The sequence below is a fragment of the Natrix helvetica genome (assembly GCF_964273705.1).
Source record: "Natrix helvetica genome assembly, chromosome: 8".
NCBI classification, from domain to species: Eukaryota; Metazoa; Chordata; class Lepidosauria; order Squamata; family Natricidae; genus Natrix; species Natrix helvetica.
In genome coordinates, this window is record NC_138559.1 from 21324520 (window position 1) to 21343322 (window position 18803).

Below are 18803 nucleotides of genomic sequence, written 5' to 3' on the forward strand. Positions count from 1 at the left end.
CCAACCCTTCTTGGCTTATTGCAGATTAGGCCACGAGATTACCATAGGATTACTGTTCCTTCTTAAAGTCAGTAAAACAAATCGATCAGCAAGGGAGAAACGGATAATCGAGCAGTTATTTGCAGAAGAAAAACAAAACAGTAAGGCAAATCCGGACATTAGGCCTCATTCAGCCTACAAACATTGCTTCCCCCCCACCCCACCCCCTTCTGATTGTGCTAGTATTGTAGCTGCCACGGTCATTGCTTAATGACCGTATCAGGAAAAGCTGGGATAGAGGTCATTAAGCAAGGCTATTACATGAGCCGCTCACATAACTATCATCGGAATTCGTGACTGCAACGGCCAGGCTCCATTACAGTTGTTAAGTTGAGGATTACCTACAGCCAACCTTGGCTCATCTCCAAACGGAGTAGCTCCAGCTTTAATCGTTACTTCGATGTGGGAACTATCTAAGAACTGCGGTGCCCTGAAATGTGAGAAGCCACAGGCATTCAGAGGATCAGGAAGTGCTTGCTTTGATTTCCAGGCCTTGCTATAAAGAGACACTTTCTCATCTTTTAGAGATGACGTCCCAAGCTAATCCTTACACAACCTCCCCAACCCACGTCGGATTTCGTGTGAATAGAATAACAGAGTTGGAAGGGACCCTTGGAGGTCTTCTAGTCCAACCCCCTGCTTAGGCAGGAAACCCTACACACACCCCTTCAGACAAATGGCTATCCAGCATCTTCATTTCATGTCTCTTTACCTTTTCCCCAGCCCATATTCGCACTGGGCATCGCATACAATCGTTTGCATCGTAGAACCGACTCCGAAGAAGAATTTGGTGGTTAGAAAAAAACAGCCTTAATAGATGATTTCAAGCCGGCCCTTAATTCAGTATTGCTTTAAATCAAGAGGTCTCCAAACTTGGGACATTGAAGACTGGTGGACTTCAACTCCCAGAATTCCCCAGCTGAGGAATTCTGGGAGTTGAAGTCCACCAGTCTTAAACTTCCCAACCTGCTTTAAATCCTCCCCTATTTGCATGAGGAATTATTTCAAATTCATGCTATTCTGCTGCCACCTTGTGGTCGATCTCCAGATTTGACAAATAGAGACCATTTCGATTTCAAAAGCCCTCTTATTGCCTTCGTAACGAAAGACGTTTCGTGGCAGAATACGATATTTTCCCGAAATAAGTAGTTGGCCTTAATTTGGGGGCAAGTTGCATTATTTTTGAGGTGCTGCAGGCGGCGAGCGGGGTCACCTCAATATTTGCAATATTTTCAGGGAGGGCTTATTTTAGTGCATGCGCTCAAAAGCCCAATTGGGCTTATTATCCGGGGAGGTCTTATTTTCGGGGAAACAAGATAGGCGAAAGGGTGTCTTTTAATGAGCTGTCATTCTATCTGTATAGGTCAGCGCTGTCCCCTTCAGTGAAGTCCAATGATAGGGGGGTTGATGGAACCCATCTGTAACTGTCAGTATGTGTGGTACACTTTGACAAAATGGCTGCCACAAGGAGTTCGTCCTGCCTGGCCGCAAAAGGTTTACCACCGTGGGCTTCAGTTTTCAGTTCCCCCAACCGAGCGTTTTTCGGGCCTGTAGCACTGCAGTTTCCAATCTTCTTTAGCCTGTGCCTCTGATGATGATGTTTGAAGAGGATCTTGGCATCTAACAGGTTGCTGGCTGTCCGCGACGTGTCCGCAGGTAGCTGCTAAGGCCTATATGAGCCCAAAATGTTCTTCCACATGTCAGGCAGACATGCGTGGACACCTTTGTTGCAGCATTTGCAGCTCTGGCTTCGCGGAGTGCTCGCTTCTCTTGTGCTGTAGTGGTTCTTCCGTCGTCAGATGTCTGGCGGCCTTGGTGGATCAGTGTCGGTCGATCGATCTTGTGCCAGGATCTCCCAGGAGGTGGTGGCGATATCCAGGGACTTGAAGGCGGCTTTCTAAGGATACATGACTTTGCATTGCTTCCTTTGTCCCCCGTGCGATCGCTTCCCTTGAGACAGCTCACCATAGAGGAGCTGTTTGGGGATGCAAAGGTCTGGCATCCTTGCAACATGGCCTACCCTGTAACAACTTGTGCCTCTAACAACACGTAAGGTAAAGGTAAAGGTGCTCCTCGTACATCTTCTTGGAATTACCCAAGCAAAGAGAAGCAAGGTGTATTTTCATACTTGCATATATCCATGTTGTTTTGTAATTCTGTGTACTTTTTGTTCAGGGATTTGCTCACATAAGGTAAAGGTTCCTATTGCACATGCCTGCTAGTCGTTCCCAACTCTAGGGGGCGGTGCTCATGTCTGTTTCAAAGCCGAAGAGTCAGCGCTGTCCAAAGACGTCTCTGTGGTCACGTGGCCGGCATGATTAAACGCCAAAGGCGCACGGAATGCTGTTACCTCCCCCCCAAAGGTGGCTCCTATTTTTCTACTTGCATTTTTTAACATGCTTTCGAACTGCTAGGTTGGGAGAAGCTGGGACAAGTAACGGGACCTGACTCCATTATGCGGCGCTAGGGATTCGAACCGCCAAATTGTCGACCTTTCTGATTGACAAGCTCAGCGTCTTAAGCTGCTGAGCCACCGAGTCCCATAACAACATGTAGTAGGATGTTAAGGACGGAGCTGAAGTTTGCAATTTCTAACCTGGGTTGAGCAAGTTTGGAGAACATCTACACAGCGTACGGAAAAGCAGCATATGAAGCAAACAGGAGCAGAAGGAAGCAAAATTTTGGAGCTGGAGAGAACGTACCAGAATGTGTGTCTTCCTCTGCTGTTTGCTGCAGCACCTCTGCGGGCTTTGGGTTCAAATCTGAAGGAGGTTCTTCATCACCCCCTCTCTCTGGGCCTTCACTGGTCATGGCCTCCAGCAACTTCTCCTGGTTTTGAATAAAGGACTCCATTCTTGCCAGGGAGAGGACTTCGGAGGCCTAGAAGAAGAGGAGGATTGTGTTGTGGCTCGCCAGTGGCCAGCGGATCTGGCAGCAGATTCGGACAGTGAGGAAGTTGGGGAGGAACATGGGCCACTCTTGGAGTCTGGGGAAGGCTCAAATGAGGGCTCTGCATCAGAGGCAGAGATGGGGCCAGGGACCTCCGACAGTTTTCAGCTACCTTTGGAGTCAGATATCAGTGAGGCAGATGAGCAGCTGGAGCCTGTTCCCAGTGTGCGCATGCGCAGAGTTGCCAGACGAAGGGAACAGCTAAAGAACAGGGGTCGACTTGGGAGTAAGGCCAGAGGTGGACGATGAATGGCCCCTCCCAGAGGAAATAAAAGAGGAGCGAAAGGGGAGGGGAGTTTGCAGGAGACCATTAGTTCATTCCTGCCAAGTGTTGTGGATTCTGAAAGATATCGGCCCTGGACACTCTCCAAGCCTGCTAAAGGTCGGAAATTGTGAACTATCTTGAAAGGCTGTGGGAGAAGAAAGACTTTGCTGGAGAGGAATTCACTGTAAATTAAATAAAAGGGTTTTATCGGGACGACGACTCGGCTTCGTGCTGCTGGGGAAGCCTAGGTCAGTACAGATTGGAACAAAATGGGGAAAGGTTTCTTTCTGCCAACTATTTGCAAGTTTTCCTTTAACATTTCTCAGATGGAAGACAGACTTACGTTCACGCCGTCCCTGAAAGAATATAAAATCTTCTCTGGTGTCCCGGCCACGTTTAGCAACTTGCCAGATGTAAATTTCAGTTTTGACCTGTCAAAAGAGAGGCAGGAAAAACACAGTATTCATTCATTTAATCTGGCATTTCTCTGAGGAGCTACAACACTTCCCTGGATGCATTGCTTCCAACGGCTGGCCGCTCGACAATCAACAGTTCTGTGATTATCAGCAGCTGCAAAAAAGAAATGTCAATACATTGTCAACAAGTGAGAGAAAACATGCCATGTGGTGGCTTCTCCAATTCTTTTCCACCAGAGGTTGCTATAGGAGGCATCTGTGTATACGTTTTACCGACAAAGAAACAAAGGGAGACTACTATAGATCTATTTCAAGCTATTTAGCTCTCATCAGTTAGCCATACCCTTCTGGGATTCAAACCTGGGCTACTTACCCTACATATTAGGTAGATGTATTGACCTCTAAGCCACGGGGTCGCCTCCCTTTGTCAGCTACACCAGGGGAAATTTTTTTTTTTGTCAGGGTAACCTGTCTACCCAATTATGGAGCAGACTGCTTCTGCTTTCACCTTTCAGTCCCAATCCAGGAGCCTTTGTAGGCAGTCGCTTTCCCGACAAACTATTTTCGTCTTGAATTTATGTTTTACCAACAAAGAAATAAAGGGAGACTAGTATAGATCTATTTCAAGCTATTTAGCTTTTATCAGCTAGCTATACCCTTCTGGGATTCGAGCCCGGCCTACTTACCATACATATTAGGTAGATGTTAACCTCTAACCCATGGGCTCTCCCCCCTTTGTCAGGTACAACAGGGGAAAGATTGTTTTTTGTCAGGGCAACCTGGTCTACCCAATTGTGGACGGAGCATACTGCTCTGCCTTTCAGCCCCAATCCAGGAACCTGCACACACAGTTGCGTTCATGACAAACTATAATGGACTAGGGTAGGATAGGTTGGGTTGGGTTGGGTAGAGTAGAGTAGAATAGGAATAAGAATAAAAATGGAATGGGAATAGAATAATGGGAATGGGAATAGAATGGGAAGAGAAACAATGGAATAGGAATAGAGTAGGGTAGGGTAGAGTAGTGAAAGAATAAGAATAGGTATAGGAATGGAATAGAATAGAATATTAGGACAATACGCTGAGCAGGAAGCAAATCGAAATGAGTCCCCTGTTCAGAGAATCAAACACGAAACGCGATTTGCAAACATCCCCTCTCTTAATATTCGAAGGGATTTTTCTTAGACAAAGCAAAACGTCTGATCACCGCTTAGGAATGTCACGTCCAGCCAAGATTTTGAAAACACAACAATCTTCTTTCCCCCATTTGATCAGTTTACTGAAATCAGATCTCCTCCCAGGAAGGGGGGGTGGGGAGTACAGATAAGAATCCGAGCATTGCAATTCTCTCAGGTGCAGGAAAGTTTGAGTAGTCAAACCAACTCAAACCATTCCAATGGCTTAGCAATAACCACCTGGGCTAAAGACCCAGAATAATTAAACAGGCTATTCCTGAAGGACAACATGAAGTTTTTCTGCCCTTTTCGTGGACCTGATAATTTCTGAAAGAATACCAGCAGAAACTTTGTTCCAGGCTGCAAGCAGTGGTGCGGTGGCCTAGAGGTGAGGAGCTCTTGCCTCAAAATCAGGAGGCTGTGAGTTCGATCCTAAGTAGACGCAGATATTTCTCTCTCTTTGGCATGCTAAGAATAGATCTGCTGAACAAAACTCCGCATTGGCAACAGGAAGAGCATCTGGCCAGTAAAACACTCTGCAGGCTCCATTCAGTTGCTCAGACTCCACCCTGCAAGGGGTTATGGGGTCGTTAAAAGATGATGACGACTTCACGCTGCAGAAAGGAGTTGCTACTATGGATTTGCATGTTTGAGCTCAACGGGAAGAGTCTTACTTATTGGATTTCTTTCCATCCGTCGGCTGCTTCCCATCCACCTCGCTCTCACTTAGCTCTTCTGTAGGACTCTGTGGCTCAGGTCTGGGAAAGGCCGTTTTTAAGGTATCCACAATGGCATTCATTACAATCTGCAATAAAAGGAAACACCCATGGACATAAAAGACAATGTAGAAGTGGTGCAGTGGCCTAGAGGTGGAGCTCTCACCTCATAATCAGGAGGCTGTGAGTTGGATCCTAGGTAGAGGCAGATATTTCTCTCTCTGGGCACATTGAGAATTTATCTGCCGAACAAAACTCCGCATTGGTGACATGGAAGGGCATCCGGCCATTAAAACACTCTGCTAGCTCCATTCAGTTGCCCAGACTGTACCCCACAGGGGATGATGGGGTCATTAAATGATGCTCATAAAAGACAATATGGGACAGTAGTCCTCAACTTACGACTACAATTGAGCCCAACATTTCTGTTCTTCACCAAGACAGTTGTTAAAATCCACTTAACATTTTACGACTTTTATTGCCGGTGGCTAAGTGAGTCACTGCCGCTCTTAGGTTACTAACATGGTTAACTTGGTTCTCCTGTTGACTTTGCTGGCCAGAAGGTCACCAAAGGGGATGGACTCTACGACCGTCATAAATATGCAACCGTCAGTTGCCAAGGGTCTGAATTTTCATTCCATGCAAGGCTGCAACGTTTGTATTGAAACTCTGAATAGTCACTTAACAGCACTAGCAATGGTACTTATATACCGCTTCACAGTGCTTTACAGCCTTTTCTAAGCGGTTTACAGAGTCAGCCTATTGCCCCCAACAATCTGGCTCCTCAGCTCACTGACCTCAGAAGAACGGGAGCTCCGTTTCCGCCTGCGATGGCCTCCTGCAGCCCTCTGCCAGTGAAAACAGAGCTCCATTTTCGTTTGGGAGAGGGCTGCCGGAGGCAGTCGAGGCAGAAAACGGAGCATGGGGTTTTTTTCACTGGCAGACGCACCGTGGGCTGGTCCTTCATTTTTTCCAGGCTGGCCCCGTGGGCCAGATCCGTCCCATGGGCCATGAGTTTGACACCCCTGACGTATAGGAATTTTCTTGACAACATCAGACACGTTACCTTATCAATCCTGGAGACCACAAATGGTTTTTTGACGAAGGCGATCCTCGCGTCCGTGTTCAAAGCGAGGAATTCTTGCATTTCTTCGCTATTGGCGATCTCGGGAATTGCACACAATTGCTGCAACAGGCAAGCAGAGAAGCAGTGAAGCCCAGAAACGTCGCCCCCCCCCCTCCCGAGGCTTATGACAGGGGTGGGCCACCGTGAAGAGCAGAGAGCTGCATTCCACTGCATTGGAGGCGAGGGAAGTGCTGAAGCGGGCAAGATAAAGTAACAGAGGTCCCACCTGCATTGGTGGCTGTTCCTTTTATTTTTATTTTTTACTACTAGCTGATAACCTGGCATTGCCCGGGTATTTATTTATCCTAATCCTGTATTAGACAGGAAAAGGAATGAATTATATCTACAGTGTTGCACGAAACAACCACATTCCCCATACACATGTGCATATCTCCCCACGCCCCTTTTTGGGCCTAGGCCTCCCTGCAGCCTCCTGGGAGCAAAACGGGCCATGAGGGGGCTTGTGCGACACACCCCTGCATGAGGAAGAGGAGGAAGAGGAGAAGAAGGAGGAGAAGAGGAGGAGAATGAAAAGAACAGAAGGAGGAGGAAGAGGAAGAGGAGAAGAAGGAGAAGGAGGAGAAGGAGGAGAAGAGGAGGAGGAAGAGGAGAAGAAGAAGAAAAAGAAGAAGAAGAAGAAAGAGGAGAAGGAGAGAAGGAGGAAGAGGAGAACAAGAAGAAAAGGAGGAGGAGAAGAAGGAGGAGAAGAGGAAGAGGAGGAGAATGAAAAGAACAGAAGGAGGAGGAAGAGGAGAAGGAGAAGGAGAAGAGGAGGAAGAGAAGGAGAAGAAGAAAGAGGAGAAGGAGGAGAAGAAGAGAAGGAGGAGGAAGAGGAGGAGAACAAGGATAAGAAGAGAAGGTGGAAGAGAAGGAGAAGAAGAAGAGAAGGAGGAGGAGGAAGAGGAGATGATGTTGATAAGAGGATTAGATACATAGATTAGTTATTTTTATGCCTTTTTTAAAAAAATGACAATAAAACTGGCCTAGATTTAAATGTGTAGCAGGAAGAAATCCTGACCTTCAGGAACGATTCCAAGAGACTTTTTCTGGCTTCAACTTTCTCTGTGTCCATGTTACCAAATGGAAGATCCGGAAACATCTTTTTGGGACCTTTTATGTCTGCCGTGGTTTAAAAAAACAAACAAGCACGAAGAGTAATTTTATTGCGACGTTAATCATACTAGCCCATCACTCGTGGTTAAAATACTGATAGATTTTCAAATAAAACCCAGCACCTTTCCGTCGTTTTTTCACATCATCCTACACTAGGGAGAACTGTGCTTCTAACTAAAATGGAGCTTGTGAAAAGAGGTTATGGGTTAGGTGCAGAGTTACCCTAATTATGCCTTTTATCTGCTTTTATTCCACTTTTCCTGGCAATAAATTTGTTCCTCGAAGCTGCCTCTGCCATGGACAATATATCCAGAGATTTTGCCGATGGCTCATTTAATCTGTTGTCCCCCTACTTAATGTGTATCACAATATAAACCATGTGTATTTTAATACACATTTTATATGTTGTTTTATGCACCCCGTTGCATTTGCTACGCCATATGGAATAAATAAATAATCAACCATAATTGCCAGTGGAGAGAAAAGGGAAAGAGAAAGGAAGGGGGAAAAATGTAGACAGTCTACATTAACTTAATGAACTCCCACTTTGCCTGTAACAAAATTCCACAGAAAAGAGAATTTAGGACTCACTTTTTATGAACTTCCGTAGATCTGGTTTCTCTTCCAGCCTTGTTTGCAGGTTCAAGAACTCGCGGTATCTTCGGTTCACTGTGTGATAAGCCACTTGCTGGAGGCTGTTAGTGCTGTCACTGTCTAATGTTGTCTCATACTACGGGAAGAAGAAGTGAGGAAGAAGCTGACTGTTTGCCAAACTCAACTGTGTACAATGGCTTAAAGCTTGACTTGACTTCAAGAGATGGTCTGACTGGGTTGGCAATTTGGAATGGTCAATGAAAAATAATGATGAAAAATAACATGGTTGGTTGGTTGGTTGGTTGGTTGGTTGGTAGGTAGGTAGGTAGGTAGGTAGGTAGGTAGGTAGGTAGGAAGGAAGGAAGGAAGGAAGGAAGGAAGGAAGGAAGGAAGGAAGGAAGGAAATGGGAATGAGAAGGATGGAGGCAGGGAAGGTGGGAGAGAGGGAGGGAGGAAGGAGAGAGGGAGGGAGGGAGGAAGAGGGAATGACAAGGATGGAGGCAGGAAGGAGGGAGGGAGGAAGAAAGGAAGGAGATGGGAATGAGAAGGATGGAGGCAAGGAAGGAAGGAAGATGGGAAGAAGAAGGAAGGAGGCAGGGAAAGAAGGAAGGAAGGAGATGGGAATGAGAAGAAGGGAGGCAGGGAAGGAAGGGAGGTGATGGGAATGAGAGAGGGAGGCAGGGAAGGAAGGAAGGAAGGAAGGAAGGAAGGAAGGAAGGAAGGAAGGAAGGGAGATGGGAATGAGAAGGGAGGCAGAGAAGGACGGAAGCCAGGATTACCTTCACAGTGTACAAGGTGTAAGGATGGAATCCTGTCCCACTGTGTTCTCGAGCAGTGATAGTTCCTGTAATACGCAGATTCTGGATGATGACGGGACCATCGGGACTGAGGGGCTCAAAGCTGAACGTGCCCATCGGGGCAGTGGGGGAGGAAAGAAGCAGGCACGGGGGTTGGGCCAGATCTTGAGGGCTGTGTGCCAAGCTCCCAAGTGGCTCCAGCTCTTTCACCAAGTAGGATGGCCTCCTCAAGAAGGTCTTCTCTGGGTCCTCCAGAAGCTCAGTCAAAGAAGCCAAGGGGACTTCAGCCACCGGCTCTATGTGGATGTCAGGACACAGCCTGAGGGAGGCGGCCTGGAGGTTGGCTTCAGAGGGGAAGCCCTCCACCACATCCTCCGCACACCTGTCTTTCTCTCCCAAACTATCTTCTGGGTCCACGTCAAGAGGGCCTTCCAAGTCAAGAAGGGAGCTAGCGAAGAGTTCTTCGGCAGACACGACGATCAAGGAGCTGGAGTCTTTCCCTGCGTCGGACACGGGGGACTCAACTTCCAAGTCTCCACTGGGGAAGAAGGACCCAAGGCTACCAGGGTGAAGCAGGGGTGCAGGCACGCTCCCATCCTCTTTCTCGCTCACGGGAGTGCTCAGCGCTCTGTCCACGGGCTCCTTCCCCTCCATTAGGAAGTCCTCCAAGCTGTCGAGCACATTCCTGTTGAAAGGTTCGGAATCCCTCTGTAGGGCTTGATCGCCCTCAGTAGCCATTTCTGGCTGAAGGTCTGGGGGCAACACACCACCGGGGACCACGGGTTGGCTTGAGGAAGCGGGCAATACTTCCGGGGAAGCCTCCGCGATCTCGCCGGTGACGGCGGCCTTCCTGGAGAAAAGGTTCACCAGCAGCTGGTTGAGCCAGTCAGGGTCCGCCATTTTGTTCACCACAGGCATCAACACGTTGCAAGTCACCAGCTCCACCACCACAAAGCGCCCCGTCCTGCTTTCCAGATGGGGCTCGGGCACCAAGACCCGCAGCAGCGAGTCCACCAGGCGCCTGGTATACTCCACTTGATGCGTAGGGCTCTGGACAGCCAAGTGAGGTTCTGAGAATTCACAGTAGTCCTGCCAGAGTCTGCCGGCCTCCTCAGGAGGTCCTCCGCGGCTTTCCGCCTCCTCCTTCCATTTCTCCTGGACCTTCTTGTAGGCCTGAAGGTGGCACCCGGCCAGGAGGAGCACCTTCCGGGTCAAGGCCTTCTTGTCCACCAAGAGCATCCTCTTCCTCAGCTCCAAAGCCAACCCCACCATAGCTTTCTCCACCTCCTTCTCAAAGTTCTGCTCCCGGCTTACTGCCCGGTACCAAGACGAGACAAAATCCCGAAGGATCTTTTGAATAATATTCAGGATCTCTTCCTCCAACTCCCTCTCCGCCTCGGGATCCGGAGGGCAGCCTTCCAGGGAGAGAAACCTCTCCAGGTGAATCCTGTGGCTGGTGCCGACCACCACTTGGGACCCCAGCCAGCCCCCCAGCAAGGCCAACAACCCCGATAAGAGGCAGAGCAGCCAGACGTTGACCAATAAGTGGACCACCAGCAACCAGCCCACCAGAGCCCCTAAGGCCATCAGCTTCCTGCTGCCGGCCAGGTCGCCCAGCCTCACACCTTGTTCTGGCATCCTCAGCATCTTTGGTCCTTAACCTTAAACCTACTGCTCTAGTGCTTTAAAAACACACACACACACACACACACACACACACAGGGCTGCTGGAGTTTGCATGCACAGTTAGGGGTGTGTTCCTAAAGCCATCCCCCCACCTCTCTGGCTCTATGGGGCTCTTCCACCATGCAATTTACACATCGGGTTTGGCTCTTCCACGGTGCAATTTGCACATCGGGTTTGGCTCTTCCACCGTGCAATTTGCAATGGCCAGGTAACGCTCATCCACCGTGGAATTTGCACAGGGCGTGAAATTTACACAGGCCAGGTTTGGCTCTTCTACTGTGAAATTTGCACAGGCCGGGTTTGGCTCGTCGTCGTCCCCCGTGCAATTTGCACGAGCCGGGTTGGGACCTCCCCCACCCCCACCCCCACCCCCACCCCAGCTAGCTCTTACACTAGGCTCCCTCGCCAATCGCAAAAACAATGCACCGGAAAAGTAAGCGCGGGCGCTCCAGCCCACTCTTCAACGCCTGCAAATCCACTCGGGGTTGTTTCCCCACCCGGACCCCCGCCCGCCTCTCCAACGGCAGCGACGCCAAAAGGCAATCCTATTTTTTGCACTGAACGGGAATGCCAAAATACTTTTTTTTTTTTGCATTCAATAGGAATGCAAACAATCATAATAAGCGGGAGGAGGGGAGGAAATTCCGCAATAATAATAAGAAGAATAAGAATAATAAATTCGACTCGCCAAGCGGCTCAGGTCGGCCGTCGGCGGAGCCCGGAGAGGGAGGAGGGGGAAGCTTTTCTGACGTTTGCGGCCGCTCCTCCCACGCGCCTGGGACTGCCAACCCCCCCTCCCCCTCCTCGCGCCGCGTCACCGCATCCCCGGGTCTCGCGCGCGGGGCTCTCCCCAGCCACGCGCGGCCGCAGCGCGGAGGATCGTGCAAAAAGCAAACCGCTGCCGCCCTTTGCAAATCTCCTCCCGCCCGGCTCTTTTGCTGGAGTTTTGCCGTTTGCAGCCACCTCCCCCGGCCTCGCCTGCCCGGCCCTTCCCCGGTTGCTAAAGAGCTAGCAAGAGGGAAGCGAGGCCCGGCGCGTCGGGGAATCGCAGTGCCACCTGGCGATCGAGGCTCCTCCGCGCCGCCGAAGGATTCCCACGGGCGCGGCGTTGGGCTTGGGGATCCCCCGCTGCTCTCCTGGGCTTCTTCTGCCTCCAGGGCTTCTAAAATGGGATCTCCCGTTGAAACCCAAAAGTGGGTGGTTGCTTTTTTTCCCCCCTTTTCAAGACCTTTCTCGGTTTTTCATAGATTGACAGAGTTGGAAGGGACCTTGTAGGTCATCTAGTCCAACCCCCAGCCCAGGCAGAGGACCCTACGCCATTTCTGACTGAGGGCAGTCCAGTCTCTTCTTGAAAGTGAAGGTGTATATGAATCCATATTGGCTTTTTTGCTTTTATTGTGAATTGCTTGTGTTACTATAAAACTGTTACTGATGAAACCAATATTTGCTGTTTGCTTCTGATATGATATATTGCTAGAAATCATTTATTGAGAATTCAGCTTTGTTCTTGGCTTCTGCTTATATTATTGTACAATCAGAAATGAGTTGTTTTCTAGCCTAGCAAGTTGTAACCTTACTACATTAATGGCATTACTGCAAAGGTTATCTTATCTCACTGCTGCGTCTCGCTTCTATTCTTGGCTTCAAAGCTAGGCACATTCTTCAGAACATAGAAGAAATTGTTACAGGGGAATATCAGGCCCCATAGATAAAGGAACCAAACTAGGGAGTTTTCCTGGCTCATAAATGCCGAAAAACAACTTGGCAAAGGGGGGGGGGGGCTGCCACCCACCCACCCTTACACAAGGCTGTAAGACTACTCCATAGATAAGGTAGACAGAGACAGGAGCTTGAACAAAAGAACGCTTTAAAGATCACGTTGGTAACGAATCTTTGTCTCTGGTTGGATAAACGTTGTTTTTATCTGCCTAAAATGTATATAATACTCTAAGCCACACTTGCAGGGTGTGGCTATTCCTTACATCAGGGGTGTCCAAACTTGAGAACTTTAAGACTTGTGGATTTCAACTTCCAGAATTCCCCAGCCAGCCATGCTGGCTGGGGAATTCTGGAAATTGAAGTCCACAGGTCTTAAAGTTCTCAAGTTTGGACACCCCTGCCTTACACGCATTTGTTCATAGGTTCTGCATATAGTTTTGTCACCCAGCTTTTGCTATGGCCATAAAAAAAGCTGATATTTTTTTGCAAGCCTCGTCTCGAGTCTCACTCGGGGAAACAGCTGGAACCTTACAAAAGCTTCCAGGGATGAAGCTCTCGCAACTTCTGAAGGCAACTCCTGTTCCATTGGTTGATTGCTCTCCCTGCTTGGCACAACTGCCATGTATTTTTGATGGTCAGGTGATGGCCCTCCGTGACCTTCACAACCGGCTCCCAAGGAGCAGAGTCAGTGAGAGAAGCCAGGGTCGCTTAACGACTGTGCGATTCACTTAATGTCCACACAGCAAACCAGGTTGTAAAACCGGGTTAGGCCAACTCACTTCACAACTGCCTCAATTAGCGATGATGGTCCCAATTGTCGTAAGGCGAGGATTACCTTAGGAACCCTTTTTCTCTCCTTTTAAAAGGTTTTGCTTTCTCCTGCAGGATGCTTCTTCGGTTCTTAGAAGCGTCTTGGATGAGAAGCAAAATGTTTTCAAAGAGGAAAAAAAAAAGGAAACTGAGAAAGCCCAGTGGCCCTTCTTTTTTGGGGGGGAAGCATCTCTGAGCAGCCCCCCCCTTAGAAGAATGAAATATTTTGGGAAATATTAAAAAGACAGAATATAATATCTTCTTCAGCTCTTGGATGAGAAGCGAAATGTCTTCAAAAGAATAAAAAAAAAGAGAGTCCAGTTGCCTCCTGAAAAAAAGCACCTTTGACCTGGATGACTGAGAATCTCTCTAGGTTCTGGCCCAGTTTGATCCCTGGTGGCTCTCTACTTGCCTTCATCCTCAGCTTAATATTTCCACTAGAGGGTCTCCATCACTTTATCATCTAAGGCAGGCCCTTCCACTGCTGAACAGTTGCTAACATTCAAAGTTTCTGCTCGTGTGCTGAAATTGATTTCTCAGCAGTTCTGCTCTAGCAAATAAGTATAAGTATAATCTTTATTGTCATTGTGCTTAAATGCAAGGAAATTGGTTTTCACCTCGCTGGTGCAAAATTATAACAGAAACGAAAAAAAGAAAGAAAAAGGGGAAAAAAACCTAGCCTGTGCGTGGAGTGATTGTGGTTGCATTTAAAAGTCTCACAGCGCAAGGATAGAAACTATCTTTAAACCTGTTTGTTCGGCTGGCTATACTTTGATGCCTTCTGCCTGATGGTGGAAGTGCAAAGAGACACTGACCAGGGGGTGAATCATCTCTGAGTATCTTCCTTACTCTGCTAAAGCAGCGAGACCTGGCGATGTCATCCAGTGGTGTCAGAAGGCAACCAATGGTTTCTAGTGCTGAATTGATCACTCTTTGTAGGGCCTTCCTGTCCGCAGCTGTTAAACCAGCATACCATACTGTAATGCAATATGTGAGGACACTTTCTATGGTGGACCGATAGAAAGAGGTCATCAACCGTTGTTCCACCTGATTTTTTCACAGGACTCTAAGGAAATGAAGTCTCTGTTGGGCCTTTCCAATCCCCAGAGACGTGTTGTTTTTCCAGGTGAGATCTTGACTAATAAGTACGCTCAAGAATTTAAAAGAGGAAACCCTCTCCACACAGCCCCCCCCCTCGATATACAGTGGGGCAGGTTCCTCTCTGTGCTTCCAAATGTCCCAGTTGTGAGCGGGACTTTTAGGGGAATCCCAAGTTTTACAGAAATTCAGAAAAAAACAGCAACGTTGAAATCTATCCAAATTTGATCATCAGTTTGAAATACCCTCAAAAACGGTCTGAAATTTCATCAAAGGATGAACGGTTGGGAAGATGGCACCTAGAACTCTGAGCGTGAATAGTTCACACTGCAATCTTTGTTTCCCCCTGGATTCCACTTTAATCCACCTGGTTTGTCAATTGTGGATCTCCGTGTGTTATATGGGTAGTCCTCAAGTTTAACATTTTTATTGGGTTATAAGACAAAATAAGATACAAAATGCAAAAGTAAATAGGAAAGCAGTGAGGAGGAAGAGGGGAAAGAGAAGTGAAGAAGGATAAGAAAAAGAAACATTCACTCACTCTGTTGCAGTAAAATAAGGCATTTGCCCCAGTGGCCCAGTAGTTAGAGTGCAGTACTGCAGGCTACTTCTGCTGACTGCAGTTCGAATCTCATCAGGCTCAAAGTTGACTCAGCCTTCCATCCTTCTGAGGGGAGCATAGGCTTTCTAAGCAGGGGGAAGACGTGTGGGAGTGCAAGGCCAGGTGCCAGTGCCCGGAGGCTCAGCGGGCTGAGATGGTCAACCAGTTCCAGGCCATGATGCGTTCCCAGTGGAACGAGGCCCTCTGGCTCTTCCCCACCAGCAGCGCTTCCCTCCAGCCTTCACCCAAAGCTCCACACCAGGAGGCCGAAGCAGACCCCAAGTCGGAATTTCTTTCCTCCTCCAACCCACACAAAAAGACCCCAAAAGACTTGCACAAAAAGACGCCAGTTGTGTTTGCATCAACACAAACGTTCATTGCACATATCCATCCATCCCAGGGGCTGTAGTTTGAGGACCCCTGGTTTAGTGCAATATAAAAAATGCAAATAATTTTTCTCTGGACCACCAATTTTTTCTCGTGGACCACCAGTTGGTGACCAGTGCTTTAGTGATCTACCTGACCAGTAAAATTCCCAAGCGGGAATTTCTGCAGCTCCCCTAGGGACCTTATGAAGAGTCTTCCTTTCTTCCTTCTTTTATTTTATTTTACAGTTATTAACAGCAGTAGAACTCATTATACATTCTTATATGGAAATTCCCTTGCGTTTTTTATTTCCCAGCAGGTAAAGGTTAAATGGAGCACAATTCTCCCCAAAAGAAAAGAAATTACCATTTCCATAAGAGAGGATACCTTTTAACAAGCGCGGTGATAAGCACACTTCTGAAAGTGAGCTGTACCTTTGGGAGTGAAAATTGAGATGCTGCTGGAAAAGAAAGGAAGGGACTTTCCTTTGCTGGTCAATAAAAGATTCTCCAGGTGTTTTCTTCTTCGTTTCATTTTTTAAGGCTTATATTAAGACTACAAGTTTTCTGCACTGTGGCAATGCAGGAGGAGAGAAACATGGCTGAAAACCAGGGGAAAAGAAGACTCAACATCTGGTAACTGAAGGTCAGAGGTTTGTCTTGTTTTACCTTCCCTTCCAAGGAAGGACTTGCTGTTTTTATATTACATTAAGTCATTGTGCAGTTTGATTTTGACCTAGCGTGCTGTGTGAAGCGTAAACCAAAAGCCATAGATTGGGTTATAAAGCCAGCCTAGAATATTTTAAGCAAATCATTGCATAATCCACTGCAGATTCGCAGTTTTGAGTATTTAGTGAGTTTAACTGGTTACATCTGGACTTAACAGACATTTGCAAATGTGATCTCTTTCTCTCTCGTTCTCCCCCTCCCTCCCTCCCTCCCTCCATTATATCTAACATCTATCTGTGTATCTTTATCATCTATCTGTCTGTCTATATCTACCTACTGCCTGTCTTTCTGCCTGCCTGTCTACCTTAATTATCTAACATCTGTGTATTTGTCTGTCTTTATCATCTGTCTGTCTGCCTTATATCAACCTACCTACCTACCTGTCTATCATCTATCTATCTATCTATCTATCTATCTATCTATCTATCTATCTATCTATCTATCTATCTACTTGCCTGCCTCTCTCTCTCTCTCTCTCTCTCTCTCTCTCTCTCTCTCTCTCTCTCTCTCTCTATCTATCTACATGCCTGCCTGCCTGCCTGCCTATCTATCTATCTATCTATCTATATCTATCTATCATCTATCTATCCATCCATCCATCCATCCATCCATCCATCTATCATCTATCTATCTATCTATCTATCTATCTATCTATCTATCTATCTATCTATCTATCTATCTATCTATCTATCTCCCTCCTGCCTTTATTAATTTTTATAAATAACTCAAGGTGGTGAACATTCCTAATTCTCCTTCCTCTACCTACTTTCTCCTCAGCAATAATTTTGTGAGTAGGTTGGACTGAGAGAGACAGGCCCCCAAATCCCACAGCTGGCTTTTACTCCTAAAGTGGGACTTGGACTCAAAAGTCTCCGGGTGACTGGTCTCCCAGCCAGCCTAAAGTGAAACTAGAACTCACAATCTCCTGATTTCTATCCTGAGATGAGACGACATGGCTACAAACTGCCTCCACGAGTGCTCACCACCAGCAGATCATCTCTTTCCCCCCCCACACCTCTGTCTTAGAGTGAAAAATTAGACCCATTTCATTTCCTTCCTCTGATCGGTAGAAGAGCAAATCAATTCTAATTAAGGAGAGGACCTACCTAGAACTAAGATGAAATTCCATGACAGAACAATTAATCAGCGGAACGACTTTCCTCCATAAGTTGTGGGTGCTCCAACACTGGAGATGTTTAAGAAGAAAGTGTACAGCTACTTGTCTGAAATGGTGTAGGACAGGGGTCGGCAACCTTAAACACCCAAAGAGCCACAAAGGTCCTAACTGGAAGCCCCCCGTTCAATTCTGGAGCCAATCGGAAGTCCTGTTCCCTCACCATAGGGTTTCCTCCTGGCGTAGCATCCTTTTTTCCCTCTACCTGTCCTAACTGAAAGCCCTATCAATTGTGGAGCCGACTGGAAAACCTGCCATAGAGTCTCCTCCTGGCGTGCCATGTTCCCCCACCCACCCAAACCAGAAGCGTCTCTCAAAATTGTGACAGGGAGGCGCATCAGAGGGGTGAAAGAGCCACATGTGGCTGCAGAGCTGCAGGTTGCCAACCCCTGATGTAGGATCTCCTGCTTGAGCAGGGATGTGGACTAGAAGACCTCCAAGGTCCCTTCCAATTCTGATATTCTGTTATTCTATTACATACCTTGTAATGCTCTCTTTCATTCCTTCAGTTGCCAACTATTGTTGGGTTCTTAACAGCAGCATCATAAGAAGCCTCTCAAAGTCCGTTTTTCTTTCCGGACAGGGTTAATGCTACTCACGTTGGGAGTGTGAAAACACTACTCACTCCTCTCCCAGTAGCATTTACTCTTACTGAAACTAGCCGCCACAATACCCAGCACTCTGAGCAGGGATCGTTTGGAGAAGCCACATTCAGTAAGTATCAAATGCAGGTAGTCCTTTGCTTACTAGAGTTCATTTAGGGACCATTCAAAGTTACAAGGGCCCTGAAAAAGTGGAGTGACGGCTGTTTTTCACAATTACAACAACCCTTGTGAAATTTTAACCCTTGTAAAATCAGTGTTGGTGGAAGGTAAAAGGAATAAACTTACTCAAGAATATATCTTGTTTTGGAGGGAATAAGGGCACAATTGGCATACTATATTTTATAACTTTTAGTTATGATAAAGAAGAAATCTAAGGGGGGGGGAAACAGAGGCTGGGGGTGCACTGTAATATTAGTTTGTTATCTCCTTCCTTTCTTCCTTCCTTCCTTCCTTCCTTCCTTCCTTCCTTCCTTCCTTCCTTCCTTCTTTTTGTATTTAGATGTATATGTTTGTATTATTTGCATTTAAAAAAAATAAAAAATAAGTAAAAAATATTTTTAGAAAAAAAAAGCTGGAGAAAAAAAACCTAACAAAAATAAAAGCAAAGAAAAAAAATACAAAAAACCCCAATAATTTAAAAAAAACAATTACAACTCTTGTGGAATCCACCTGGTCATGTGATCAAAATGCAGACACCTTGGCAATGGATTGGGCTCCCTTCTGGTCGTAAGGTGAAGACTTATATAGGACCCAGATTTCCTCTGTTGCTTCCTTCATTTCCACGCTGCCAAGACTTTGTCATGTATGCCCGTGATGGCAAACCTAT

General features: G+C 47.1%; 1 protein-coding gene across 3 annotated transcripts in view; it reads right to left on the reverse strand.

The window, feature by feature from the left end:
• SNX19 (sorting nexin 19) overlaps positions 1-11359 on the reverse strand; it is a 395229-nt gene extending 383870 nt beyond the window's left edge. The window contains exons 1-8 of one of the 3 annotated variants that reach the window (XM_081961264.1): positions 11008-11359; positions 9173-10972; positions 8391-8529; positions 7705-7805; positions 6627-6746; positions 5519-5649; positions 3597-3684; positions 2742-2919 (exon numbers count right to left, since the gene is read on the reverse strand). In XM_081961264.1, the coding sequence (XP_081817390.1) occupies positions 2742-2919; positions 3597-3684; positions 5519-5649; positions 6627-6746; positions 7705-7805; positions 8391-8529; positions 9173-10837 (2422 nt within the window). In that variant the 5' untranslated portion in view covers positions 10838-10972; positions 11008-11359. The other 2 variants (XM_081961262.1, XM_081961263.1) reach the window with 2 other exon arrangements.
• Positions 11360-18803: the final 7444 nt, after the last annotated feature.